Here is a 27,983-nt window from a genome sequence, read left to right as displayed (position 1 = left end):
TCCAAATGATGTAGGCAAGAGGAAAATGTTTATTTTACCACCATGCAGACAACCCATCTAAAATGCAACCCAGGAAATTATAGTTTAACAATATTCTGGACAGTACCAAATAGATTAAACTATCCTTCAACCTAAAGCAAATACCATTCCCTCGAGGAAAACCAGATGTGAGTGTTGTAGTCTATTAGGTAATAAATAAAACAGTATCATCAGTGCTATAAAAACAGACAACAGACCTGACATTTAATGGAGTGAGTTAGCATTGCCTCTATTTAGTATCATCACAGATAACTCATCTCTGCCAGGAAATCCATAAAATGTGTGACTTTGCTATTCATGGCCATCTAGAACAGGGTCTTTCAACCTGTCAAATCAGTTTAATTATGGCCCATTTTCTAGCAGAGGTTGGGGTTGGGGAGAGGAGAGCTTTGATTTCCCTGTGTATGGGAAAACAACTTTCACAGCCTATTTGGCTCACAGGTACACTTTACAGTGTAAATCCCCTTGGTTACTCAGAGGGGATCAAGGAAGCTCCTCCACCCCAAACTAGGATAGACCCAGCTGGGTGATGAAATCTGGCCATCTCTGGAACTGCTCTCCCTCCCTACAGCTGAGCAGGTGTCCCCTACCAGCCACCAAAGCCCTACTCTTCACCTCTGAACCCATCTCCTGACCCTGTAGGATGCCCACACGTTGAGCCATGCTAGACATGTCTGCCTAAATCATGGCTATGCATCTGAAAGAAAAATCTCTACTTTGGAAATTAGTTTTAATGTAGACTCTCCTTCCAACAGGAACTTTTCTTCTATCCTGAAGAAAACGCGGAATGTAGACTAGAGTCACATACTGACCCTTCCAGGTTCAGATTCATGATAAAATCTGGGCAGCTCAATCCTGGTAGCTCAACTCCACAGCAAGGCCCAGAACCACACAGTCCAGGTAACAACTTACCTCTTCCTTGTCACCAGGGGGAAGAGCTGCCTGCTTTTGTTCTGTGTACAGAATTGGTGTAGAGAGGTGTCCCGAGTGGATGCAGGACTGCCACAGAAAGGATGCTGGGTCCGGTGGTGGGGAGGGGCATCCTTGGGAGATTGTGCTTTACCAACATGGCTAGAATTACCTGAGAAATGGGAATGACCACACACTTCCTACTTGATAATCAGCCTACCATCTAGCTTTGCCACAACCAATTGTATGACTCAAGTCAACCATGCATTTTCTCTGGACCAATGTTCTCATTCCATAGCAGGCACTCAACAAATGTTGACTACACGAAAAAGTATCTCGTATCACAAACTACAGGGAACTGGTTAAACAAAGTGACTGCTGGGGCCAAGGCCAGACCCCCAGAACCACAGAAAGTCTTTCCCCTCTACCTTGAGGCTTGAGCAAACAGCCTAGCTAGCTGGCAATGCCTCCTCTTAGGTCTGACCACCGTACCTCTGTGGGGTGAAGGGACTCAGCCCGTGTGTGAGTGTGTGATGCTGCAAAGGGAAATGACAAAAAGAACATTCTCTGGGTTCTATGATGGACTAGGGAAACTGCACTGAGCAGATGAGAGTCAGCCTTGCATTTTACCTTTAACCCTGTCCCCTGCTTCCATGTGTCCATTGAACTGTTTCACTCTATAGCTCTTAATTTCTGTACCCTTTACAAGAGGGTGTATTAAGGAAGTAAAAGAAACTCAAATCAGGCTGTTTGCTAATGCTAGTAATGCTGAACAGAGATTAGGCAAACAGAAAACTGTGGACTACAACAGTTTACATTTCTCCACATTCCCCTCAGAAAATAGAAAGCCGAGTTGGGAGCATGTTCCAGTGGCTGAATCCTGGGGGGAGACGATGACTCTGATGAAGTGAGAGGTGTAATTCTTGGTGCACATGTTAAACCACCAATATTAAGCTGCTTTGGCTAAGCCTAGGAATGACTGGTTATTGAGACTTCACTGAAGAAGGAAGAAAACATGAATCTGCTCTGGGGTGCCCCGAACTATGTTCCCAGAGTCAGGGTAGGAGTGGAGCAGGGGGCTGAATCTAACGCTCTGCCATTCATTCAGCTCAGATGGACTGTTCCTGGCCCCTGGAGCCAATCCCCAGGAAGGATTCTGTGATGATAAGTCTGGCTCCATGCTGAAGCGCCTCCAACTCTGCCCACCAAACAAAGCTAGCAAATTGTAAAATGTTCATCATTTCCTAATTTTGTGTTATAAAATGGAATTAGGAACATAAACAGTAACAAGTAGCAAAACCCCGAGCCTGCGTAGGACAAGCATCCTCTCAGCCACCTCTGCGTAGGCCAATAAGTTTGGAAAGTTTTTCACAGTTTTCAAGTTTCAGCGACTCTGCTTTCTGTTTCAATCGTTCATCTCTGTATAATCCTGCCAAATTGGTCAACTCCGACTCTGAAAGATAAAAGAGGTAACCAATTCATCAAGAGAGGTGAGCTCCTTTGTTTCATCTCAGTACTTCTGGAATCAAAGCTTCTTTTACTTTAATGTTTTTTCTTTCAATTAAATTTAAGAAACACTCATTTACTCAAAAAACATGTATCAGGCAGCTACACCACACCAGGTGCTGAGGATTAAGGGACACTTGTGATCCTGGAGTCCCACAGTAACGGGCTCTATTACAAAAGCACTGGGCTTCATTCTTATCAATAGAACATTTGGCACCAGATTTAGGAAACCTGCACGTGTGCAGTAAGAGGAGACTGTTTCAGGGCATTTCTGTGAATGGTATTCAGATGGCAGTTGGGAGTGAATGGAGTCCAATGGCCTGTTCCTGTCATCTGAAACAAAGACAGCTGCTTCACTCTTTCCCTGCCTCGCCGGACTGTAACTCACACGCTGACTGACACACAGCCTACCTCTGCTGGGCATGCCCTCTCCAGAAGGCCAGGTTGCTGGTGGCTTTCTTCATCCCCTCACGGCATACAAGGTCCCTAATTCAAAGGCCAAAGGCAGCTGAGCTCTTTTAAAAGTGAAATCATCTGGATCCAGTGACCTCTGTCTCCTTGACTAAATGTATTTCATTTTCTCTTCATGGTAGAGAAGGTCATTCTATTTTTAACCAGAATATAATCTCTGCTGTCTTCCCCAACTCAACAGTGGTTTGGCTGCCTCTATTTTTTACTCTTTTGTATGGTTTCAGAGACATACTTAGGAAGGAACGCCTGAAAAGCACCTCCAGAGACGTGCTGTGTATTAACAGGATGGCGGGCTTGGAGGGGCTACATGGCTTCTGAAAGCCTCTGACAGCAGGGAGCTACTCAATGTTTAAAGGATCATACTTGTGAAAGTGCTATTTTAATCATTCTGAAATATGTCTATCCATTCTTAATCATTTTACTGACAGATTTTGTTTTTCTTGGTGGAACGAGTGGCACCTGTCTGATTAATCAGCAAACTGCCTGGAAACAGGAATTAATACTTAGCCAGGAGGAATATTGGGCATTGGTTTCTGAATAAGTTTCCATCAACACAAAAACACTGGCATCTCTGCTCTTTACACCAAGTAACGCCCAAAGTACAGATTAAGTGTAGGACTCCAAGGTGAGGGGTGGGAATGCATGAAAACCCACCCTCTACAATGGAGGCTCAGAGCCTGGGCGCTGGCCCAGCAGTCGCTTGGCAAGCAGCAGGTCTCCCAGGCTCTAGAACAATGTGCCCTCACTCCGTGGCGTGGGGCCTGCGGTGCCTGCCAGCCAGAGCTTGCCTTGGCACAGGCATCCTCGCAGGTGATGCAGCTTCATGGAGGATCATGTGCCTCACCCAAACGAAAGCCCTCTGCTCCTTCCTTCAGCCCAGAGTGCGGCTCTATTTCTCTGGCTTCTTTGGCATGTGGGGAACCTCTTCAGGAGGGCTCTGTGAAATCAGTCTATGCCTTTTGTCCTCTGGGGTCACAGTGACACCAGTATATACAGCACATTGTGTGGCTCTGCTTTTCCTTGAAATGATTTCCTTAGGTTTTGTTTACGGACCGTATCCAAATGTCTCATTGCTGAAATCTCATTCCAGAAAACATTAAGGCTAGTGATTCTTACTATCTTCTACACTAACAATCACTGTAATAAGCTTATAAAAGAGAACTGCACATACATGAATGCTTTTCTCACAACATCACTTGCTTTTTATAAAGTTCACTGAAACCAGGTTTCAATGCTCCAGAGGCTGAGACCCCCTGCTCCAGAGCAATGACCTTGTACAAGGACAGTGCTGCAAGGAACCATGTCCCCATGACCACGCTTGGAGAAACCTCTCTCCAAACTGCCAGTGAATCATTCTGTACTTCAATGAACAAAAGGTCAAATCAATGAATATGTTACTTTTCACAAGTTCTGTTAATGTTCAATAACTTCTAAGAAGAAAGATCTTTGGCAGGAACAGGATCAAGAGAACATCATCTCTGCAAAATGTTTCCCTTACCCTGAATGCCGGTATAATGGATGGACAGAGCATTGAGCCTTCAGGGTAAACTGACTCAGGCAAATTACCAAGACAGGCAAGTCTCAGAGCCTCTCCTAAAAACACTCTGCACAAGAGCTCAGATTGGAGTCTTGACAGCTGGAAGACCCCAACAGATCCCAACCACCCTCAGGATCCAGGCCCATGAGACAGTGCGGCATCCAGTCTAGTCAGGCCAAGCAAGGAAGGACTGGACTCCACCAGGAGTCAGCCACTTACTACATGCCAGACACCACACTAAGCGTTACACTCATACCATCTTCTATAATCCATACAATTTTTCTGGGAGGAAGTACATTTTATCTCCATTTCAAAGCCTAAGCTCCTACCCACTCTGCTACCCTGCTCCAGGGTGTGGAAAGAAGTTCTCCTCTGCCAGGCAGGGCTGGGATCTCAGCTCAGCTCACCGAGGTCAGGAGGCAGTTCCTGCCTGCTACTTTGGTCCATCCCAGCCCAGTGGCATGGCCACTTCCCCTGGCACCAGGTTTATTATCTAGATGCATCTGTGAAGGAGTAAACAGGGCAATCAGTGTTCATAGTAAGGGATTACTCAGAAATTCACTCCGATGAACCATTCTAAGAGCAGAGAAAAGAAATTAACAAAGGATTTAAAAAGACAATGGTTAACTCTGCTAAAAACAGTTTCCATTCGCTATTTTGCCAAGAGTGAACTTTGTTCTCAAGTGGGTTTATTTTTACAACCTCCAAGTGCTAAATTTAACCTTGTTGGCTGCACTTGCTGCTGGATCCGGAGGGCAGATGCTGCTTGTTCTCAAATGGCACTTGGGTTGTGGGGAGGTTTCAGACAGCCACCAACCTTAAATGCCAGAAATAGATTTTTAAGGGGTGTGTGCTGATAACCCGCAGTTTGGAACTTGCCGGTACATGCATCACGTTCACCCACTGGATCTGTTTATACCCAGAGAGTGCCAAAGCCCTAAAACTAGGCTTCATAAGGATGAGGACAAAAGCCTAGAAGTCATCTTACGTGTAATCCTTACCATGAGCTCTTTGCATAGTTCCAGCAGGTGTGTGTAAGTGTGTTTGAAGAATGTGAAATGCATATTTTAATTGATTTCTTGCAGAAAGCAACAAATTCAAAAACTTCTCAGGGCCTAAAACGATGCTGACTTTTATGACTGTGCCCTTCACCTGATTATAATGCCTTTTAGTCCAAGGCCTTAATCTGGCCCCAAAACTCTTTCCTGATTTTTGAAACTTGTAAAACCTAGTTCAATAATGGGCTAGACTCTCTTTTGGCAGGGAGGATATAGCTCAGTGGTTAGAGTACATGCTTAGTGCATGAGATCCTGGGTTCAATCCCCAGCACCACCACTAAAGTAACTAAGTAAATAAACCTAATTACCCATCCCCCCAAAAAACAAAAACAAACAATAAACCCCATAAACAATGCGGTATGAACTCTGTTTTTTTCCCCCAATAAAAAATCAACTTCCTCCTCCTGCTGAATTCCCCCTTAGATCCCAGAGTCATTGCCCACAAAGCTCCTAATGCACCTGAGAGGTCAGCTGGGCTCTGCCCTACAGAAGCAGAGGGCAGAGACAAGCTCCCTCAGGGCCAGGGTTAGGACACTGGCCCTGCTCTCTGATTCTTAATGCTCAGCATTTTCAGTTTTCCAGTCCTGAGAATCTTCTTTTCAAAAGACATTTGTTGAGCATCTGTTCTGAAGCAAGGACAGTGCCAAGGGCCTGGGCCACAAAATTAGTAAGACATGGTTCTTGTCCTCAGAGAGCCCAGAATCCAGCAGGGAGACTGTCATGTGGCTACAGAACACTAACACTGTGAGGGTGGTACTGTGTTAACAGGATGAGCAAAGTGCTTTAAAAACACAGAGGAAGGAGAGATTAACTAGGGGGTGGGGTTGGGATGCCTGATGGGTCAGTGAGGGCTTAGCAGCTCTATGACTGAAGATCTAAATTTATCACACACTGTTAGATGTTTATAATACCCAGTAATAAGCTATGAGTTAAAAATGAGTTTGCTTTTTAAAAATTACCCAAGCCAAGTTTTATACAATAATTAACAGACGTATGTGTGTATGTGTGTGGAATTCAAGTGGGATGAAAAGTGAGCCTGTTGGCTGAGAGACAGGGTTGCCCTTGCTACCAGCACTCCTCACTAACACTCACTGGAGTTGTAAGCCAAGTGGCAACACTGTCACCCCCACTGTCTCCAGAGAGAGAAACAGAGTGGAAGGCCTACTTCAGGGAGGGTCATTTTTGTTCTATGTGGCCACAGCTACCTGGAGAGGAAGAGAAGGTGCACATGAACTCAATATCAACAACATATAAAACTTTGTTTAGGCTGGATCAGTTAGATTTCCCTCCAGGGAATGTGGAATTAGGAAACTTTGGACTAAACCAGCTAACTGTTTAAAGAGGGAGCTTGGGATGTACAAAGGGGCCAATAACTGGTGGGGTTGGGGAAGTTGGGAGAGTGACTAAGAGGGTAGCAACCAAAATAAACCATAGCAAATCAAGGTGGTGAAAGAAGAGAGCTTGAAGAAGCAAAGGAAAGCAGATGGCAGAGAGAGGAAAGAGGGCAGATAGGCAGAGAGAGGTAGAGACTAAGAGACAGACAGGCAGATAGGCAACTAGTGCTGCCTTGTTCCTAAGATTTCCAAGTCCTGGCCAAGTGTATACTGCTTTTTTTTTTTTTTTGTAGTATCCTGAAAGGGCCTCTGTCCTCTCCCTGTTCACGTAAACATGTGCAACTCAAACAAGGAGAGAGGAAGGATCAGGAAGCTGGTGGGGATGCCTCAGGTTGGAAGCATGGCCATCAGCTAAAGCTCCTTTCAGAGCATCTTACTTTGTTGTTTTTCCTTCCAGCAAGTGGTCTGGATGTAATCAATGTAATCCTTCTCTATCGTCTTCTCCAGGTCACGCAGCGATGCTCCTCTGTAGGCCTTGTCAAAGTTTTTATCCACAAAGTAAGGCACCTGTAGGTTCTGGGTTTCTCTAGAAATGGTGTAGCCCATGGTCCTGAAACAAGGAGAGGGGCGCTCAGGTAAGCTTGTTACATTTGGCAGTATCACTCTCAGCACTGTCCTCACAGACATCATCACAATCACCCCTTCATAAGGCAGATGCAGATACCATTTTCTAATACATCTAACATTTATTATTTCCCAAGCAAAGCAGTAAGTGTAAGGTAATGATTGCCAATATTACATGAGCATGTTCAAACTGGATTCAGCCTCAACATATTTTACTTTATTCCCTTAAAGGATTAACCTCTCTCTTATTTTTTCTTAATTTAAGGCAACCATCATGATGGTTTATTTTACATATACTGTGAAATTATTACTACAATAGGTTCTGCTAACATCCATCTTGTATGGATACCATAAAAAGAAAATAGAAAAGAAAAAAGGAAAAATAATTTCTCCTTGTGATGAGAATTCTTAGAATTCACCCTCTGAACAACTTGCCTATCATTTCCTAGCATACAGCAGTGTTAACTACAGTTATCATGTTGTATATCCCTTGTACTTATTTATCTTATAACTGTTAGTTTTTAACTTTGACCACCTTCCTCTGATTCTCCCTCCCTCTCCCCTCCACCTTTGGTAACCACAAGTCTGATCTTCTGATCTCTTTTTCTATGAGTTTGGGTTTTTTGGTTTTTTTGGGTTTTTTTTCCCAGATTATACATGTAAGTGAGATCTTACAGTATTTGTCTTTCTCTGTCTGACTTATTTCACTTAGGATAATGCCTTCAAGGTCCATCAATGTTGTCACAAATGGTAGGATTGCTTCATTTTTTATGGCTGGATAATATTCCCTCGAGTATACATACCACAACTTCTTCATCCATTCATCCACAGATGGACACTGAGGTTGTTTCCATGTCTTGGCTATCGTAAGTAATGCTGGTAGAACATGAGGGTGCAGATATCTGGATTCACCTCTCTTACATTGCTTTCTATGCTAAAAGTAGAATGCTGAATGCTAAAAAAAATAATTATATACTGTGTAGGACCTAGCATGGCACTTGGAATAGAGTAGGCTATTGGTAAATGCTAGTTGAATGAAATGATTGTTACAGTAAACTATTTACAAATAACCAGATAGCTCACAGCAACTTAGTTCCAATTTTTAGGACATGATAAAAAGTACTTCACACATAGCTGATAGGTGAGAACTGCAAAAAAAAAAAACTCAGATAAAAGATTTCAGTGATACTTCCAGGCTAACTCTCTGTGGGTCTGAGATATCCAATGGTATCTGGTGCTCAGAAACAAACAGGTCTGGGTTAACTAAAGTCTAACCATAAGGAAACACAGAAGGGAGCTCAAATTTAAGTTAAAACAGAGTGAGAGTAATGTGCAAAATCCAAGCTGATTTTGTTCAAACTAGAAAAATTCCATCCTAAATGAGTTAATTTGACCTTCTCCCAGCCTTCTTTGATCTCTCGGCTTAGGGATCTTGCTGAATGTCTAAGAGCATAGGTCATGACTGCTGTCACCTGCCTCTGGGAAGCTGTTAGCAGGGCAGGTTCCTGCCTGTCCCACTGGTTGACAAGAAAGGAGGTAGCAGTAGCCTATGGAGAAACATGGAAGTCAAGAAATAGAGGGAATCACGAGATATCTTTCCATTTCTTTGTATCATCTTCAATTTCCTTCATCAATGTTTTACAGTTTTCAGAGTACAGGTAACTTCCTTCATTAAGTTTATTTCTAGGTATTTTGTTGTTTTTGATGCAATGTTAATGTTTATGCCAGTTATAAAATTCTGGTTTTTGAAGTGAAAAAAAAAGTGAATGAAGGGCCGCAAAAGGCAAAATATCCTTCTTTTTTATGGTTGAGTTGTATTCTATTACATATATATGCTACATCTTCTGTATCCATTCACCTATTGATGTGCACTTAGGATGCTTCCATATCTTGGCAATTATAAATAATGAATTGTTTATAGTTATTGTTTGTTGCTGTTAATAGTGGGGTGTATATATCTTTTTGAATTAATGTTTTTGTTTTTCTCGAATATATGCCCAAGAGTGGAATTCCTGGCCCATATGGTGGTTCTATTTTTTGGTTTTTGAGAAACCTCCATACTGCTTTCCATAGTGGCTGCACCAATTTACATTCCCACTAGCAGTGTACAAGTCTCCACATCCTTGCCAACATTTGTTATTTGTATTCTTTTTGATGATGGCCATTCTGACAGGTGTAAGATGATATCTTATTGTGATTTTGATTTCATTTCCCTGATATGAGTGATGCTGAGCAACTTTTCATGTTCCTGTTGGCCATCTGCATTTCCTCTTTTGTCTGTTCAGTTCTCCTGCGCATATTTTAAATGGCTTGGTTGGTTGGTTGGTTGCTTTTTAATTGAAGTACAGTTGACTTAAAACATTGTATTAGTTTCTGGTGTACAGCATGGATGGACTTGGAGGGCATTATGCTAAGTGAAATAAGTCCGACAGAGAAAGACAAATATTGTAAGACATCACTTACATGTAGAGTCTAAAAAAATACAACAAACTAGTGAATATAACAGAAAAGAAACAGATCACAGATGTAGAGAAGGAACTAGTGGCTATCAGTGGGGAGCAAGAAAGGGGAGGGGCAGATGGAGGTGGAGGATTAAGGGGTACAAAGTATCAGGTATAAAATAAGCTACAAGGATGTATTGTACAACATCAGGAATATAGGCAATATTTTCTAATAACTATAAATGGAGTATAACCTTTAAAAATTGTGAATCACTATATTGTACACCTATAACATATAATATTGTACATCAACTATATTCCAATTTAAAAAATATGATATTGTAAAATAAATATATAAATAAATCTTAAAAAAAAAAAGAAATAGAGGGAATCAAGCCAGCATGACCTGATAGCAAACTCTCTCTGAATTTCAGCTTTCCTCTGTATAAAATGAAGATACTGATCTAAAATGACAGTCTTCAGTCTATAGTGATCACCAGCAAGAGCTCTTCCTGCCCCATGGACTCCACATGTGGAAAAGTTTTTGTTTACTAAACTATAATAGTAACTAATGACTTATTTCTCATTGTTAAATTAAAAAAATAATCCAGGGATTCTCAAACCTTAGTATGGACCAGAATTATCTGGAGGGCTTGTTAACAACTCATATTGCTGGTTTTCACCACTAGAGTTTCTGATTCAATAGATATGGAGAGAAGACTAAGAGTCTGCATTTCTAATATGTTGCCAGTTAATGCTGATGATGTTGGTCTAGGGACCAAACTTTGAGAACTGAATTAAGTGAAGCAATTAATTGAAGAAATCTAAAAATTCCTATCAGACCTCATATTTTCCATGCAATACAAACTTTGTAATGAATTTCTATATTTTCAGCAAAAGCAAAGAAATGAGATACTATGGCTTGACTATGTAGCCTTATTGTGAGTAAACGTCCCATTCTTGCAATTTTTAAATTGGAAATATCACTGGATCCTAGTTACTCTGTTCTCAGATTCACAGGGGTCCAGCGATACTATCACAAGCTCAGTAAGGTCCTTTCTGACTCTAACATGGTGTGATAAGGATTTACCCTGAACCTGGAGTTACTCTATTAATCCTTTAGAAACCAGCTGTTGCTGTTCTGCAGCTGACCGGATGATGTCGCTGCAGAACAAAACAATCCATGGCCTGAGTGTACAGGAAACTGCCTACAGTATTTTTGAGTTTGTATTATTACTATCCAGCTGCTCCTTTAAACACAAAATCAGTGTTTTCTACAACAAAAGATGAAATGAAATGTTAGTAATGTACTAGCAAAACATTCAAGTCTTTCACCAGATTATTAAGAAGATTTATAAATATTTGACTTACGATTTATAGAATAGACTATATGGGGGATTAGCAGCTAGCAGCTGAGTAATGACAGATATAATCACAATCACCAGAACTGGAAGTAACTGAATAAATGCAGAATATGTAGTCTGAAAAAGAAAAAGTATTTGGTGTTAAGTGTTCTTCATCAATATACAGTTTACTAAAAATAGGATTGTTTTTCCAAAGAAAATACACATTACCAATGCATTGCACATAGCCTGAGGCTTTTCTGGGAAGGCGTACTTTCTGCTGAGAAGTACCAGACAACTCTGTTCCATCTACTGAGAAGGCAGAAGGAGGCCCGCCCACAACCTGGATTGACACCCAGTAATCCTTCTGCAGCCTTCTTTTCTAAAAACAATGAAGCAGACACCCGTGGGTGAGTCTGCCCAGACTGTGACTCTCACAAGATCATGTCATATTATGTAACTCTGTCACCCTGGCCATACCTGAAAGGACTGTGGGGCATCTAGGGAACATCTAATGGTAGCAGGGATAATCACATTCTCCCTCCTAAGAATCTGGGATGGAGATTCATCACCATTCACTGCTAGGCAGTCACTTGAAGAAAGGACACATACTCGGAGGCACTGTGGACTGGCCATTTGCAAGGGGAAGTAGAACAAGCCAGGCTGCTTAGAGAAGACAAAGCAGATGCAGAGGCAGGAAAACTGCAGACAGTCTGGCCCCAAGAGTCGTGGAGAGCACAGCTGTGGGGGTGCCTCACAGCACCGCAGTTCCTGGTTCCTGTCTGTCATGAGGCCCAACGTGCTTCCTGCCTTTGAGCTTCATGAGACTCCCTTGATCCCTTCCCTTAAACCCCCTTTAGTTTTGAATATTTTGAAAGGGCTTCCTATTCTCTGCAGTTAAGAAAACCTTGGTTAAGACAGCCCCACAGGGGAACAGATATTCTGGGACAGTTATCAAAGAATGGGTGGGGAAGAGGGGTACCATTCTGGCCTATTTGGACCAATTACCCACCTCTTCTTACCATGCCTCTGCTTTCCTAAAGCACCTGTTAGCAACATATCTCACATTAAACTTCTAAAACCTGATCATACTCCATGTCCAGCTCAGTACAAACGTTTATGGGCAGCAGTTGTCCTGTCCCTTCCAGGTACCTGAGGTTTATCTTCTTCCTCTTCCTTCCGTGTCTGTGTCCTCTCATGTCGGTGCCGCCGGCGGTAATAGTGGGTGTCATCTGTCACGTTTGAAAACATATGAATATTTCCTGAAGAAAGAAGAACACTTAGTATGCGACAGGGCGAACACCCCTTCCTTGCTTTTTCCAAAGTCCTTGCTCCCAACTAGGTTCTATATAGGTCAAGTATTCTCCCATTATACCCAATAGGAAAATAAGACAGTAGGTATGCCAAGTGAACCAGCAGGAAGTAGAATGTACTTAGCTCTCCTGCCTTGATTTAAATAGTCTTTTGTAACTAGTGAGTGAGAATCTCAAAAGAGCATTTGGGTCATGACTCCTGTCTGACATGCTCATGTCTGCCTCCTTGACCAGTATTAGATTATGTCACTAATATCTTTAATGGCAACTCATAAAATTCAGTTTACTTCCTAGGCATTTAATTTTCCCAACTTCCAACTTTCTGGGAGTACTTTTCTAACCTTTATCTTTATCTGGTTGCTATTTTGATGATACAGGCATTTTGCTTCTAATTTATAAAGCACTTAAAAATATCTAATCCTCACAGCAGCCCTCTGAGGTTGGTATTATCAGCCCCATTTTTCAGGTAAGGAAGTAGGATCAGAGGGACTAAGTGATTTGATCAAAATCACGCATAGCTGGAGACTGAAGACTTGCCTTAAATCTCAGCTCATCTGATTCCGAAGTCTTGCTGTTTCCACCATACCACGGTGCCTTTATTCAGATCCTCAAATAGATCCTCAAAGTGTATACAACTTTTTAAATGATAATTTTGGAATACTAACCAGTAGGAAAATGTCCTCCAAAGAAGACATTGAATAGCTCTTCTGGAGTGATGTCAGCTTCGAAGTCCCTGTAATAATTATAAGGTCTGGCTCGAGGAGCAGTGAAAGTCACCTGTTCATCTCCATATTCATCATAGCGGAGTCTCTTATCAGGATTGCTCAGAACTGCAAAGGCATTTCCTATCGCTGCAACAAAAACAAAAAGCAAGTGAGTACATAGTCTGCTGTAGCTGAGGGTGATCACAGTAGTAGCATGAAGAGCCCAAAGTTGACTGACGCTAGACAAGTTCACAGTGGCCCAAGAAGAGGTGCTTTGGCCTAGAAAGTGCTTGGCCTTGAAATTTACCATGGTCTAGTTTGATAAGCCAGAAACAACTCTAGATTCAAGATAAACTAAGAACTACTGTTTTCAGTCATCAAAAATGTATTTTTATTTCACTTGAGAGCAACAATTTATGGCTGGAAACAGGTCATACATAAGTAGTGGTATTCTAACATGCAGTCACAATCTCCTGAACAAAACAATCAGTAAAAATCCTCCTGATTGGATAAAAGCAAAGTCCTTACTCATCAGTCTTATTTCAGCTTGCCTTAGAAAATGGTTTTTAGAAATTAAGAGATGTATCTCTAATGTCTCAAGAGGGGTCAAAGACTGAATAGATTACACATGCTTACCATCACTTCTCCTCCCTATGCATAAATGTGCAAACTTTGTCCAATGTTATTTAAGCATACAATCAGTACAACCAATTGAAGAAATGTTGAAAAAAATCTTTTAAGACATCGGTGTCCCACTACCTTTAATTCAATCAATGCTATCAGAAACATAGTCAGAAAGATCATTTTTTTATGATTCTTCTAGCTAGGTATCTGGATTAAATGTTTGTAGCAATAAAACAGTTAAGCAGAAAAAAATAAACAGAAAAACCTAAACAGAGCTGCTTAAACATTCACATCCCTTGAAATCTGGTAGATTCTCAGAGAAATGCCATTAGTCTGTGAAATATGATACATGAAGGTCTGAAGAGAATGTGGGTTATTCTATTTGTTTCCTTGTAGAAAGTGTGGGGGGAACTGGATTCACAGTGGCACATTAACAAAGGTAGAGTGTCCTCTGAGGTAAATGCTGACTTTAAAAAATTTCTCAGATCTATCATTTTTTACTTTTTCTTTTGAAAATTTTTAAATCTACAGAAAAGTTGAAAAAATAGTACAATAAGCACCTTTACCTTTATTTATCAATTGTTAGCATTTTATTTTCCTCAACTCTCTACACATACATACCTACATATATGTTATCCATTTTTTTTTTGCTGAACCATTTGAAAGTAGGCTGCAGATATTATGACATTTTACCCCTAAATATTTCAGCATATATCTCCTAAGAAGAAAGTCATTCTAAGTCACAATACTATAACCACAGCTAAGAAAATTAACATCAATTTATAATCACCTAGTGAATCTGTGCAAGGTTCATGCATTTCATTTGGTTTCATATCCCTTTAATTTAATTTAGAATAGACTCCCCACCTTTTTTGCTTTTTACTATTTTGAAGTTTTTTGAAGAGCAGGTCAGTTTTCTTTGTAGAATGTCCCATATTTTAATTATTTCCTTTTTATTAGAGTCAGGTCAAACATTTTGGCAAGAATACTACATGGATGCTATACCACATAATGTTAGGTTGTTCTAATATTGGTGATACTAAGTTGGATCACTTAGTTAAAGTGGTGACAGCTAGTTATCTTTATTATAAAGGAATTTTTCCCCTTTGTAATCAGTAAGTATTCTGTGGGGTGATACTTTGACATTATGCAAATATTCTACTCAACAACCTATCACTCAAAGGTTATAGCATACACTGATAATCCCTGCTTGAATCAGTGACTTCCCTGGGGGTGAAGCTCTTAAGTAAGATTTTTATGTGTTAAATCCAAAATATTTTTTAAGAATGTATTTCTTAACATATGGAAATCAATGGAAAAAAATTTGATCTATAACTAAGTTTTTGCTCTTTAATAAATGCTTTATCAAACTCTTTCATTTGAACATATTAATAACAGAGGTTTCATGAACAAAGAGTTCCATGGTCAAGGAAGTTTGGAAATGCCATCTAGGCTCTACTTACAAGCGGCCACCAGCCTCTAAGTTCCACAAGAGGAATCATATCTGTTTTATTCACTGTGGCACCTGGCACATAGATCATCAGTAAATATTTGCTGTATCAATGAATGAATGGTTCCAGAAGGTACTACAGAGAAACCAAATATGTTTTCCAAAACAAATTAAGGTAAGTGAATGAAAACAGAAGAGAACTATACTGATAATCACTGTTTAAGAGGTGTAGCAGGAAAACAAAACAAAACACCCTGCTTGTGGCCTTATAAAACAATTTCAGGGGAGGCTGAAAACAACCTGCTGTGAACAAACACCACAAGAAGGGCAGAATTAAGCATCAGTTTAGGATCAGACCTTTGAAAGCATCTGTTGCTCCAGGAGCACAGTTCTTGTCAGGATGAAATTTCAGGGCAAGTTTTCGGTAAGCTTTCTTAAGTTCTTCATCACTGGCATTTCGTGCAACTCCCAGAATTTCATAGTAATTTCTGCATTTCTTGATTCTAAAAACGCAAATCAGAAACACTTTTTGTATGTCTACAAAGGCCCCTTTTGTGCAATTAACTGCAGAAGAGTACATTCTCTCTCTAACCTCCGAAAACAAACCTAAAAGAAAACTGGTGAACACATTAATGAAACATTCAATTCATTAACAATGTCCTCCTTCCACTGAGTGAATAATTCCTTTCAAAATATTTTTTTACATCTGATAGTTTATTCTTTCTATATTCCTGTAAGTGGATAGAACAAGTATCCTAATTCTTCTACTAAGGCCCAGGCTAAGGTCCTCAGAGTTGAACCACAGGATAGTAACGCCAAAAGAAATACCCTAACCACCCCCTTTTTTTTTTTCCTTTTCCTCCCTCTCTATCCTTTTTTCTTTATGGTTATCTTTTGAAACTTTGTTTTAAAAAGTTAATATACATTGTAAAATGATTATAAATCAATAAAAAATGTTAAAAAAAGTTAATATATTCGCATGGTGGAAGAAAAATATCCAGTAGTACTAAACTATATACAGTGAAAAATCTTCCTGCTTCCCCATTCCCTGTCCCCCAATTTCCTACTCCCAGGATAACCACTGTTAGAAATTTTCTGTGAATCCTATGTACAAAGAGAACACATGTATAGAGACCTCACCATTTTTTTCTTACCTAAATGGAAACATATTACAATCATCCTTCTACATCTTGCTTTTTTTTAACTAACAATTTATCCTGGTGATTGATTCATGACTTATATGAGAAGCTTGTATATGAGAAGTATAGGGATAATAGTTTAGACCACCAGAGTGGCAGTTCTGAACTTTTTGATCTAAGTCTTTAATACTCTTTTTTTTTAATTGCAGCATAGTTGATTTACAATGTTGTGTTTGTTTCAGGTATACAGCAAAGTTACACAAACACACACACACACACACACACATATACTTTTTCAGATTCTCTTCCATTATAGGTATTACAAGATATTGAATATAGTTCCCTGTGCTATACAGTAAGTCCTTGTTATTTTGTTGTTTATCTATTTTTTTATCTAGTATTGTGCATCTGTTAATCCTAAACTCCTAATTTATCCCCCTTCCTCTTTACTCTTTGGTAACTATAAGTTTGTTTTCTATGTCTGTGGGTCTGTTTAAGAAGGCTTTTATACTCTTAAATATTACTGAAGACCCCAGAAAGGCTTTTGTTTATGTGAGTTATAGCTATCAATATTTACTATACTAGAAATGAAAACAAAAAATTTTAAACACAGGATGATATAATTGCATGTCATATAGCCTTTCAAAAATTCCACTGTATAACCCTGAAGGAATGAGAGTGAAAAAGGCAAATAATGTTTTTATATTATTATGAAAAGTTTTAAACTTGCACACCACCCCTGCTCCCCCAAAAGGATCTTTGGGATTTCCTATATTTTTCTCAAACTATACTTTGAGAATGGCTGGACTAGAGCATGAACTCTGCAGTCAAAATGCTTTGGATGGGGTCTCATCTTGCTGTGCACTTACTTCTGTGCCTTAGTGTTATCTTCTGAAATAGGCTAATAAAGCACACCTGTATTTCACAGAACTGTTATGACTAAGTGAAGTATTCATTAAAATGCTTGATAGCATCTGACATGATGTAAATATTGGCTATTATTAAAAATCTACCACATTTTTTTAAAAAAGCTGAATATTATTGAATTTTATGGATGTATGTACATTCCCTACTGATGGGCATTTAAAGTATCTGCATCTTTTTGCTACCACACAATTGAGTTAGGCAGGTAGAGGGCCCAGAGCCTGCTGAGGAGTTCACAGCAAGTCAGTAATACAGGCTAGACTATAACGTCAGTCAGGGCCATTCCCTAAGAGGTGCCAGTGGGGATCATATGGCTCCCCACCCTAGCTTCCGATCCCTGCTTCCATGGTAGATACTCTCCTGCCTCTCTTTTTTGTACATTTATATTTGTTTAGTAACAGCTTCACTGAGATAAAATTCACATATCACAAAGTTCACTTTTTTAAAATTTTAAGATGAATAAAATTGTCATTAAGGCATTTTAGCAAAACTGTCATGCAGACAAATTCTGCACTCAGAATACCTGAATTAGAATTCCAGCTCTTTCACTAACTTTAACAAAGTTCACTTTTTTCCAAATTGAGGAATAGTTGATAATTGACTCTTTTAAAATGTATGATTCAGCGTTATGTTTTTTTTTTGTTGTTGTATATTCACAGAGTTGTGCACCCATCACTACTAATTCCAGAACATTTTCATCACCCCAAAAAGAAACCCCATACTCATTAGCAATCACTCCTCATCCCTCTGCTCCCCAAACCCTGGCAATCACTAATTTTTCTGTCTCTATATATTTGCCTACTCTGGACATTTCATATAAAAAGAATTATATAATATGAGAACTTTTGTGTTTGGTTTCTTGTACTAACACAATATTTTCAAGATTCATTCATGTTGCAGCATATATCAGTACTTCATTACTTTTTATTACCAAAAAATGTTCATTGTACAGATATTCCCCATTTTGTTTATCCAATTATCAGTTAATGGACATCTGGGTTGTTTCTATTTGGGGGCTCTTATGAAAAATGCTATATATGAACATTCATGTACAAGTTTTTGTCTGGAAGCATGTTTTTATTTCTCTTGGTATATATCTAGGAGTGGATGGCTATGTCATATGCTATGTCTAACCTTCTGAGGAACTCCCATACTGTTTTCCAAACTGGCTGCAGCATTTTTCATCCCTACCAGCAATATAGAAGGGCAATTTCTCCATGTCCTCACCAACACTTGTTATTGTCCATCTTTTTGATTATAGACATCTTAGTGAGTACGAGGTAGTATGGTATCTCATTCTGGTTTTGATTTGCATTCCTCTAATGACTAACGATATTGAGCAAACTCTTCGTATGCTTATTGGCCATTTGTATATCTTTGAAGGAATGCCAGTTCAGATTCTTTGTCCATTTTTCAATTGGCTTACTGTCATTTTATTGTTGAGTTGTAAGAGAATTTTGTATGTTTTAGATATAAATCCCGTATCAGATATATAATTTGAAAATATTTTCTCCCATTTTGTGGATTGATTTTTCACCTTCTTTATGTTATCTTTTGAAGTGCAAAAGTTTCTAATTTTGATGAAGTCCAATTTACCTGTTTTTTCTTTTGTCATTTGTGCTTTGGGTGTCAACAAAAAATCATTACCTAATCCAACATCATGAAGAGTTACATTTATGTTTTCTTCTAAGAGTGTTACAGTTTTAGCTCTTGCATTTAGGTCTTACATTAGGTCTTTGAATTAACTTCCCTTCCTCACACAAACACCTTACATTAGGTGTTTGTGTGAGGAAGGGAACCAAGTTCATTCTTTTGCATGGGGATATCCTGTTGTTCCAACATTTGTTAAAGACTATCCTTCCCCCATTAAATTGTCTTGGCACACTTGTCAAAAATCAATTAACCATAAACATAAGGGTTTGTTTCTGGACTCTCAATTGTATGCTATTGATCTACCTGTCTATTCTATGCTAGTGCACACTATCTTTATTACTGCAGCTTTGTATTAAGTTTTGAAATTGGAATGTGTGAGTCTTCAAACTTTGTACTTCTTTTTCAAGACCGTTTTGATAACTAAAATCAGGAGTGAAATAGGGCATAGTTATTTTAGTATTCTCCTGATTTTAGTTATTTTAGTATTCTCCTTTTCTTTGCTTGGTCAGTCTAGTTAAATGTTTGTCAATTTTGTTGATATTTTCAAAAATCAGTGGGAGAGGATATAGCTCAAGTGCTAAAGCACATGCTTAGGTCCTCGGTTCAATCCCTGGTACCCCCTCTAAAAATGAATAAATAAATATACACCCCCTCCACCTCCAAAAAACCTGACTTTAGGTTTTGTTGATTTTGTCTATTGTTTTTCTATCCTCTATTTCATTTATTTCTATGCCATATTAGTTCCTTCATTCTGCTTCTTTGAATTTAGTTTCTTCTTCTTTTTCTATAGAATTAGGTTATTGATTTGAGATTTTTTTTAAAAATATAAACATTTACAGCATTTAAAGCTATAAATTTCCTTTTAAGCATTGCTTTAGCTGCATCTTATATGTTTTCGTATGTTGTGTTTTCATTTTAATCCATCTCAAAGTATTTTCTAATTTTCCTTGTGATGTCTTCTTTGACCTATTTGTTATTTAGGAATATGTTGCTTAATTGTCACATATTTGTGAATTTCCCAAATTTCTTTCTTTAAAAAAAAATTTATTTATTTTATTGAGGGGGGAGGTAATTTGATTGATTGATTGATTGAAATAGAGGTACTAGGGATTGAACCCAGGACCTCCTGCATCCTAAGCATGCACTCTAACCACTGAGCTATACCCTCCCCCTCTCCAAATTTCCTTCTGTTGTTAATTGCTAAGAACATACAATGTTTGATTATTTTATTTTATTTTATTTTATTTTATTTATTTTTTAGTTGAAGTATAGTCAGTTTACAATGTTGTGTCAATTTCTGGTGTACAACATAATGTTTCAGTCATACATATACATACATATATTCCTTTTCATATTCTTTTTCATTATAGGTTACTATAAGATATTGAATATAGTTCTCTGTGCTATACAGTACAAACTTGCTGTTTATCTATATTATATATAATAGTCAGCATCTGCAAATATCAAACTCCCAATTTATTCGTTCCCACCCCCTTCCCCCCCCCCCGGTAACCTTAAATTTGTTTTCTGTGTCTGTTAGTCTGTCTCTGTTCTGTAAATAAGTTCATTTGTATCTTTTCTTTCAGATTTCACATATAAGTGATATCATATGGTATTTTTCTTTCTCTTTCTGGCTTGCTTCACTAAGAATGACGATCTTCAGGTCCATCCATGTTGCTGCAAATGGCAATATTTTATTCTTTTTTGTGGTTGAGTAGTATTTCACTGTATTAATATACCACAACTTCTTTACCCAGTCATCTTCCAGTGGACATTTAGGTTGTTTCCATGTCTTGGTTATCGTAAATAGCGCTGCTATGAACACTGGGGTACATGTATGTTTTTGAATTAGAGTTCCCTCTGGATATATGCCCAGGAGTGGGATTGCTGGATCATATGGTAAATCTATTTTTAGTTTTTAAAAATATACTCTTTTGTTTGTTTGGTTGGTTGGTTTTTTTGTGCGGGAGAAATTAGGTTTATTTATTTATTTTTTTAATGGAGGTACTGGGGATTGAACCTGGACCTTGTGCATGTTAGGCATGCACTCTACCACTAAGCTATACCTTCCCCTCTATTTTTAGTTTTTTAAGGAATCTCTATACTGTTTTCCATAATGGCTGCACCAAACTACATTCCCAACAACAGTGTAGAAGGGTTTCCTTTTCTCCACACCCTCTCTAGCATTTATCATTCGTGGACTTTTGAATGATAGCCATTATAACTGGTGTGAGGTGTTTTGACTGCATTTCTCTGATAATTAGCGATATTGAGCACTTTTTCATGTGCCTATTGGCCATTTGTATGTCTTCATTGGAGAATTGCTTGTTTAGGTCTACTGCCCATTTTTGGATTGGGCTGTTTGTTTTTTCGTTATTAAGCTGTATGAGTTATCTGTACATTCTGGAAATTAAGCCCTTGTTAGTTGCATCATTTGCAAATATTTTCTCCCATTCCGTAGGTTGTTTTTTGTTTTGTTTATTGTTTCCTTTGCTGTGCAAAACTTATACATTAGGTCCCATTTGTTTGTTTTTGCTTTTATTTCTATTGCCTGGGTAGCCTGCTCTGGGAGGACATTGCTAAGATTTATGTCAGAGAATGTTTTGCCTATGTTCTCTTCTAGGAGATTTAAGATGTCCTGTGTTATGTTTAAGTCTTTAAGCCATTTTGAGCTTATTTTTGTGTATGGTACGAGGGAATGTTCTAACTTCGTTGATTTACATGCTATTGTCCAGCCTTCCCAACACCACTTACTGCAGAGACTGTCTTTTTTCCATGTATACTGCTGCCTCCTTTGTTGAAGATTAATAGTGCTTGATTTTAATCCTTTTAAATTTATTGAGTCATGTTTTATGGCCTAACATATGGTTTATCTTGGAGAGAATTCCATGCATACTTGAGAAGAATGTGTGTTCTGCTGTTTTGGGTAGAATGTTGTACAGATGTCTATTATGTCAAAATGGTTTTCCCTGTCTTTCTTACAACAGAAGCAGGGCAGTGACCTCAGATTATGCCCTAATATTCCACTTCCATCTAGCCTTGCCTCTGGGCCAAGAAGCTATTGTGCTTCAGTAATAATAATAAAAAATAGTAATAGCGGTCAATCCTTACACAGCACATTGTCTGTGCCAGGCACTCTACATAAATTCTCTTATTTAATCCCACCACAGGCTCACCTTTGTACCCCAAGCAGCTGCTCTTCAGTATAAGTGGTGTTCCCTTCACCCTGCCAGGTCTGATTCCACTCATTCTCAGACTTCTTTTCCTTTTGTGCCTTCATGCAGTTACAGCAACCACAGGGGTCATGGCTTTCAGGAGGTCTGTCTTCTGGGTATTTGTTTCTTCGAACTGCATCAATGTAAGCTGCAAAGCAACAGCACAATGAGGCCTCGTGTTGACCTGCAAATCAACTTTACTACTGGCCTTAGCCAACCGGGACGCTGCTTGTAGGCATGAGCAAGTGAGTGTGAGGGCCAGGCTACTGACGTCATCTGACTTTTAAGCATCCATACAAAGCTGAACAAACATCTTCCTTGAGAAAACAGTACAGAAAATACACAGGCAACCATGAAGAACTTATAATGCCAGAAACATGAAGCATAATAATGTCCACCATACCTACAGTGGTCAGTGAGCAAGTAATCATGACAGAGCCAGTAAAGGGTTCAAGAGGTACCTGGCCAATACCTTGCCTTTACGGCAGCACAGGAGAAGCCTATTTCTTTGTGGTCCATGTTCAGAAGTGAATTGATCATAAAACATTTTTTGTTGCATTGTCTCCCACTACTAAGATTTACAGCAGAGTTGATGTCAACTTTTTAAACTCACAGTTATAGAATTAATACCTACAAGACATCTGGCTGGACAGATCAAGCAGATTTATGGGTAAGACTTACTCCTGACCACAAAGACGTTATAGTTTAAAGGGAGAGGTTTTAACTAATCACAATGCATGCAGAATGCAGAGGGTCACAGCAATCTAGTTAAGGAAGGCATAATACTCCTGTCCTGTCTGGAGGATCTGGGAAAAACTTTAAAAACATCTTTCTCCTGCTTAACATCTCTTAGTGACTACCCACTGCTCCCTGTTCAGATTTCTTATCATGGGCCCAGCCTGCCTCTCCAGCCTCATCTCTCACCACAAGCTCCTTTGCAGTCTATGCTCTAGATCACACCAAACTCCTTTCAGATCAGCAAAGCTTTCTCTTTTCTCTGTGTCTTTGCATATACTGTTCTTTCTGCCTGCAAAACCTCCTCTAAGTAGGCCTGTCTAACTCCAACGCATCCTTCATGTCACCATATGTAACACTTTCTCCACGAGGCATCCTCTGACACCCAGACTGTGTTGAGTGCCTTGTCAGTATGTTTCCCAAACATATGACCTTGCTGTGTAGCACAGGACTTATTGGCCGTTCTGTAATTGACTGCTTAGCTGCCAAACTCCCTCAGTAGACTGAGAGTTCTGTGGGATCAGAGGCCCATGTCTTCAAATCTCTGCTGCATGATCAGCATAATACAGGGTACTCAATAGGTATTGGATCAGTACTCTTTGCCTGACTGTAGGATAGAAAAGGCCGGCCTATGCGTCCTGATGTTGGCTGCAGGGACAAGCTCAAACTGAGGCCGAGGTTGAGGCGGCCCAGTTTGGAGGCGATGATAAGGACGCGGTAAACAAACTGCAGGAGACCGCACCACCGTGCTAACCCTGGGGCGGGCGGGGCCTGCCCGCTGAGGGCCCTGGGCGGGGCACGGGCCGGGGCGGGGCTGGGGGCCGGAGGCAACAAGTCGTCACGGGTGACTCTGGCTACCGGGCCGGGTCCTCAGCTTGCGCCAGCACTCCTGGTTTCCGGATCCCGACCGCCTGCCCTGGGCTGTCCCCCACCTCTCCAGGAACCCTCCTCAGGCCCAGCATCTTCTCATAGGCCTCCGTGCTTCATCTTAGGCCCAGGATCTCAGCCCTTTCAGGCGCCGCCAGGAGCCGCATCCCAGATTTCTCTCTGACCCTGCCCTGTCCCACCCTCCGGTCAGGATCTGGTACCTTCCGTCCAACGCTCCCCGCTGCCCAGAGTCGCTGCCATATCGGTTCCCAGTCAGCGGATCTGGCGAGCCTCCCCGGCGTCCGAGGCTGAGAGAGAAGGGGGCAAAAAAAAAAAAAAAAAAAACGCGGAGCATGCTGGTCATTGTAGTCCAAGCTATAGTATATGTGGGCCATTGGACTACAATTCCCGACAGGCGCCGCGCGAGGGGTCACACAAGCGGTGGTGTAAAGGGGCGCGACCCTTGGAAGAAAGGCCTGTGGAAGTGTGTTGCTGACAGTTAACTGCTGCTCGACCAGCGGCTCACAGCCTGAAACTGTGGCAACAGGGGGCTGCGCTTTTCCTCATCTGTAGAGTGGAGATCGTAACTTCGGCCTCGCCTAACACTTGGGATGTTCAAGGAGGTGCTATCAGATCCTGCCTGGGAAAGATTTTGCGAACTACGGGCTAGAGGGTGAGAGTGTGACTATTTTTCTCCTCACGAATGTCCTAATTAAATATTTGCTGTTGCCTGTTCTGTGCAAACTGTATGCTTGGTCCTCGATGGGTTTTGGTGATGCCGAACCCTACCTTGGGAACTTAAGAGCCAAGAAAGTAGAAAAGTGAGATTTATGTGGTTAGAGGGCAACTCCTCTGTCATAGCTTCATTAGAGGGACCCATAGGAGTCAGAGGCAGAGAAAAAAGAAAGGTGCAAGTATTGGAGATGGCATTAGATCCCCATGTATTTGCTGTGCCTTATCCTTCATCTATCCTATTTTACTCCAAGGCCCATCTGAGACTTTCCCCTTCCCTTCCACCCCAATTATTTCCTTGGTCTTTCTCCTTTTCTAAAGGACCCAGCCCTAGGAAATTAGTAAAAAGGCAGTGAAGAAATATTCCTACTTTTCCCCACTCAGATTTGCATGGAGCCTAGCAAAGAATAAAGGCAGTTCTTCATAGGTGGATGGGTATTGTCCTTACTGACTCATCCCTGCTGGTGAGTTGAGATGGCCAAAAATCAGGTCCACAAAAGTGAAAAATGATCATGTACATCCCCAAACAAAAGTTACTTGGAATTCATTGAGACCTTACTCAGGAAAACCAAGTCAATTGCGTCAACTTTGATATTAATCGACAGCTCCTTAGGTAGTTGGAGTGGGGTGGGGAGATGTACAGCTCTAGACACAAACTAAAATGGTAAAAGCCTTCAGTGGTGTGCATTTCCATCTGTCTCTGCAGTCATGACTCTGGGATATATGAGCATCATTGTGTTCACAGAAGACTGGGTCTTGAAGAAGCCACTTGTGCTCTGCAGACCAAAGGACCTGATCAGGGACATCCTTTAGGTGGTTGAGTATTAGGAGGAAGTTTATTTGGTTTTGAGAGGCTAGACAGACTGCTCTAGGTGGACAGGGGAAGGTGGGATATATCTTGAAGTCTAGGGGCACAGAGCTACAGTCTGGAGGTACTCAGAGATGTCAGAGTACCATGAAGTTTGAGGTATCATCTGGTTGAGAGTGGGTGTGGTAGAGCACTATAGGGGATAATTGGATTGAGAAGGGATACAGTGAATTACGGGGCTACTTAAGAGAAGAGACCAAGTGCAATAATGCTGGACAAGATTTGGGAAGCCAGAGCCTCTTGGAAATGTCTGGTACCTCAGCAACCTTTCCCAACACCTCTAAAACCTCACTTCCTCCTTTTCTAGACAGCTCATTTACTACTAGATCAGTAAAAAGTGGTTTAGCATTGCACCCTTCTCAGATATTGCCATGCAAATGTATCCTCCAGCTCATTTACACCTCAATTAACACTTCTGGATGAATTTTTCTATGATTATCACCAGGACTATCTTAGAACTCCAAACCTCAACATTTAGAACACTTCTGTGCCAGTTTTTGATTCAGCATGCCAACCACTCCACAAAAATAATTCCCACTGTCAAATTCAGTCTCTGTTTGGTAAAAGAGGGAGCTGTTGGCCCAGAGAGTTCAGGATGGAGGTGCCAGGGGAAAGCAATCAGCAGGAAGAGCGAGAGCACCTGGGAAGGAAATAAGGGAAGAGAAATTGGCACTTCTCAAAGAGGAGGTAGGTGAAGAAAGAAGTTCAAAGAGGTGAGAAAGGACACCCACAAATCCAGGGGGAGACTGCTGAGCAGAACCACACAGTTCTTCCAGCAGATTCAAATAGAACTAAGTAGTGCTAGCCTGGCTTTGGGAAACTGTATGCAAGAATTAGGCCAGGGGGCCTGCAGTGGTTCTTCATCTGCTAAACCATTTTACCTAGAGCCAACCTCAGATTTCTATCAGTTTTCTCTACTTACTTTCAGGAAAACTTGTTGAACTGTAGTGAATTTTTGCTGGTGATACTGAGGTTTGCCATGTGTCCTATATGATTGATGTGCTGCCCCATCCAGTCCTGGAAGAAAGATACTGAGTAAATGATCCCTCTGTCCAACTGGGTCTGTGTGCCTGAGATGGTTTGTTGGCCTCCCATAGGATGGGAGAAGAAGTAAGAGAAGGACAAGCTACAGCAGCCACCCTACCCGAGCCACCTGTTCCTGCTTTGGGCATGTAGTCCTGTGTTAGAATAGGGAGGAAGTCATCTTGTAAATGGCCACCATCCTGTTGTCTAGATATCAGGGAAGAGATATGGTCTCAGGGAAGCTGCAGGGAGAAGCTATACTTGGATTTCCTGTCAGAGGTGGGTCTTGTATTTACATAAATAGTAGGATCTTCCAGCGGAGCCCCCTCTAATACAGTTTTCTAGAGAGAAGAGTTCAGCATTAACTGAATTCAACCTCAACCCCTTCCCAGAGTGTAGTTATTTGGCAACAGGAAAATCAACATGGTTAATGTGGTATTTGCAATGTCAGTTTCAGGGTAAATACCTTTCAATCTTATATTAGTACCAGTTCTTCCCATCTCCCACGTATAAATACCTTAAGACTAACAGCTCATATTTGCAGAACATTGCCCAGAGTCAAGGGAAAGTTTGTGGCTTTATAATGGAGACTTCAACTGAGTTACCTAGAATAAAACCCATGTCTTTGACTTAATTAGCTGAACTGAGTATCCATGGTAGTCCATACCAATAACAATTCAAACAGAATCCAGTACTTCTAGACATTGTTATGTCACCTGGAATGTTCTATTCCAATGATGCATTTTTGTACTAGAACTGACTAGTAAGTCATGTGCTTTTTACAGTGTGGCTTAAATAAAATATATCTGAATTATTTTTTTTAATGCAGTAGTATTGCTGTCATAGGTTGTACTTCAGGAAATAGACTTGGAGACTCTGAGATTTGCATGCTGAAGGTTTACTGGTGCTTCTGGGAGCAACAGATGCAAAGAATAAAGGAAGCAAGATTAAGCAGAGGGAGAAATGAAGGCAAAGGTCCAGGTCTTCCTCTCCACCTCCACCCCCAACAATTAGTCATCAACCAGCTCTGGGCCCTCAGCAGCCACAATCCCAGCAGCTGGGGGAACAAGGGTCTTGATCCTAAAGTGAGACTTGGGTGGTGGTACTCCACATTGTCTGCTATAATTGCCAACTAGTACTTCTAATTGCCAAGTGTCTCCACATTTACTATTCCATTTTACCTACCAAGTAGCTGTGAAGTAGACAGGGCCGGGGGGGATCATTCTTCCCTTAATACACACTAACACACAGGAAAATTTAAGTCCAGAGAATGTAAAAGACTTTCCCCAAGGTGCCCAAGACTTGTCTCTGGCTTCTACCCAGAGTGATCTCTACTCAAAAGATTGTGTTCATTTTTTCTTATACCTAGAGTTTATCAAACTGTAGAATATAAGAACCAAAAAAAGATAAAGAAGGCCAAGTAGTCCAGTCACCTCACTCTAAAAGTAAGAAAATAGACTCAGAGTTGGGGATG

General features: G+C 40.4%; 2 protein-coding genes and 1 non-coding gene across 5 annotated transcripts in view; 1 reads left to right on the top strand and 2 right to left on the bottom strand.

Moving 5' to 3' along the window:
• Positions 1–11: 11 nt before the first annotated feature.
• Positions 12–27,164, bottom strand: DNAJC18 (DnaJ heat shock protein family (Hsp40) member C18). Of its 3 annotated transcripts, XR_012067624.1 has the most exons (11): positions 27,027–27,164; positions 26,409–26,503; positions 24,108–24,194; positions 22,246–22,432; positions 15,711–15,856; positions 13,241–13,426; positions 12,415–12,524; positions 11,291–11,400; positions 7,292–7,464; positions 4,870–4,965; positions 2,182–2,401 (listed from the first exon to the last, which is right to left on the bottom strand). XR_012067624.1 is itself a non-coding variant. In XM_072956732.1 (10 exons), exons 3-10 carry the CDS (start codon positions 24,145–24,147, stop codon positions 2,277–2,279), a joined length of 1,077 nt encoding a protein of 358 aa, XP_072812833.1. In that variant the 5' UTR covers positions 24,148–24,194; positions 26,409–26,503; positions 27,027–27,163; the 3' UTR covers positions 12–2,276. The 3 variants fall into 3 exon arrangements, 2 of the variants coding, with proteins under 2 accessions (XP_072812833.1, XP_006204632.1); XM_072956732.1 differs by lacking the exon at positions 4,870–4,965 and having other exon boundaries at positions 12–2,401; positions 27,027–27,163; XM_006204570.4 differs by lacking the exons at positions 4,870–4,965; positions 26,409–26,503 and having other exon boundaries at positions 12–2,401; positions 27,027–27,163.
• TRNAP-AGG (transfer RNA proline (anticodon AGG)) lies at positions 20,165–20,238 on the bottom strand. Its single transcript has one exon. It is a non-coding gene; the product is annotated as a tRNA-Pro (tRNA).
• The window catches only part of SMIM33 (small integral membrane protein 33), a 29,186-nt gene continuing 25,851 nt past the window's right edge, over positions 24,649–27,983 (top strand). The window contains exons 1-2 of the mRNA XM_072952279.1: positions 24,649–24,707; positions 26,056–26,173. Coding sequence (XP_072808380.1) covers positions 24,649–24,707; positions 26,056–26,173 — 177 coding nt within the window. The remainder of the gene's footprint in view (positions 24,708–26,055; positions 26,174–27,983) is intronic.

This window comes from Vicugna pacos, chromosome 3, assembly GCF_048564905.1.
Source record: "Vicugna pacos chromosome 3, VicPac4, whole genome shotgun sequence".
NCBI classification, from domain to species: domain Eukaryota; kingdom Metazoa; phylum Chordata; class Mammalia; order Artiodactyla; family Camelidae; genus Vicugna; species Vicugna pacos.
This window is presented reverse-complemented; position numbering and strand designations above follow the sequence as displayed.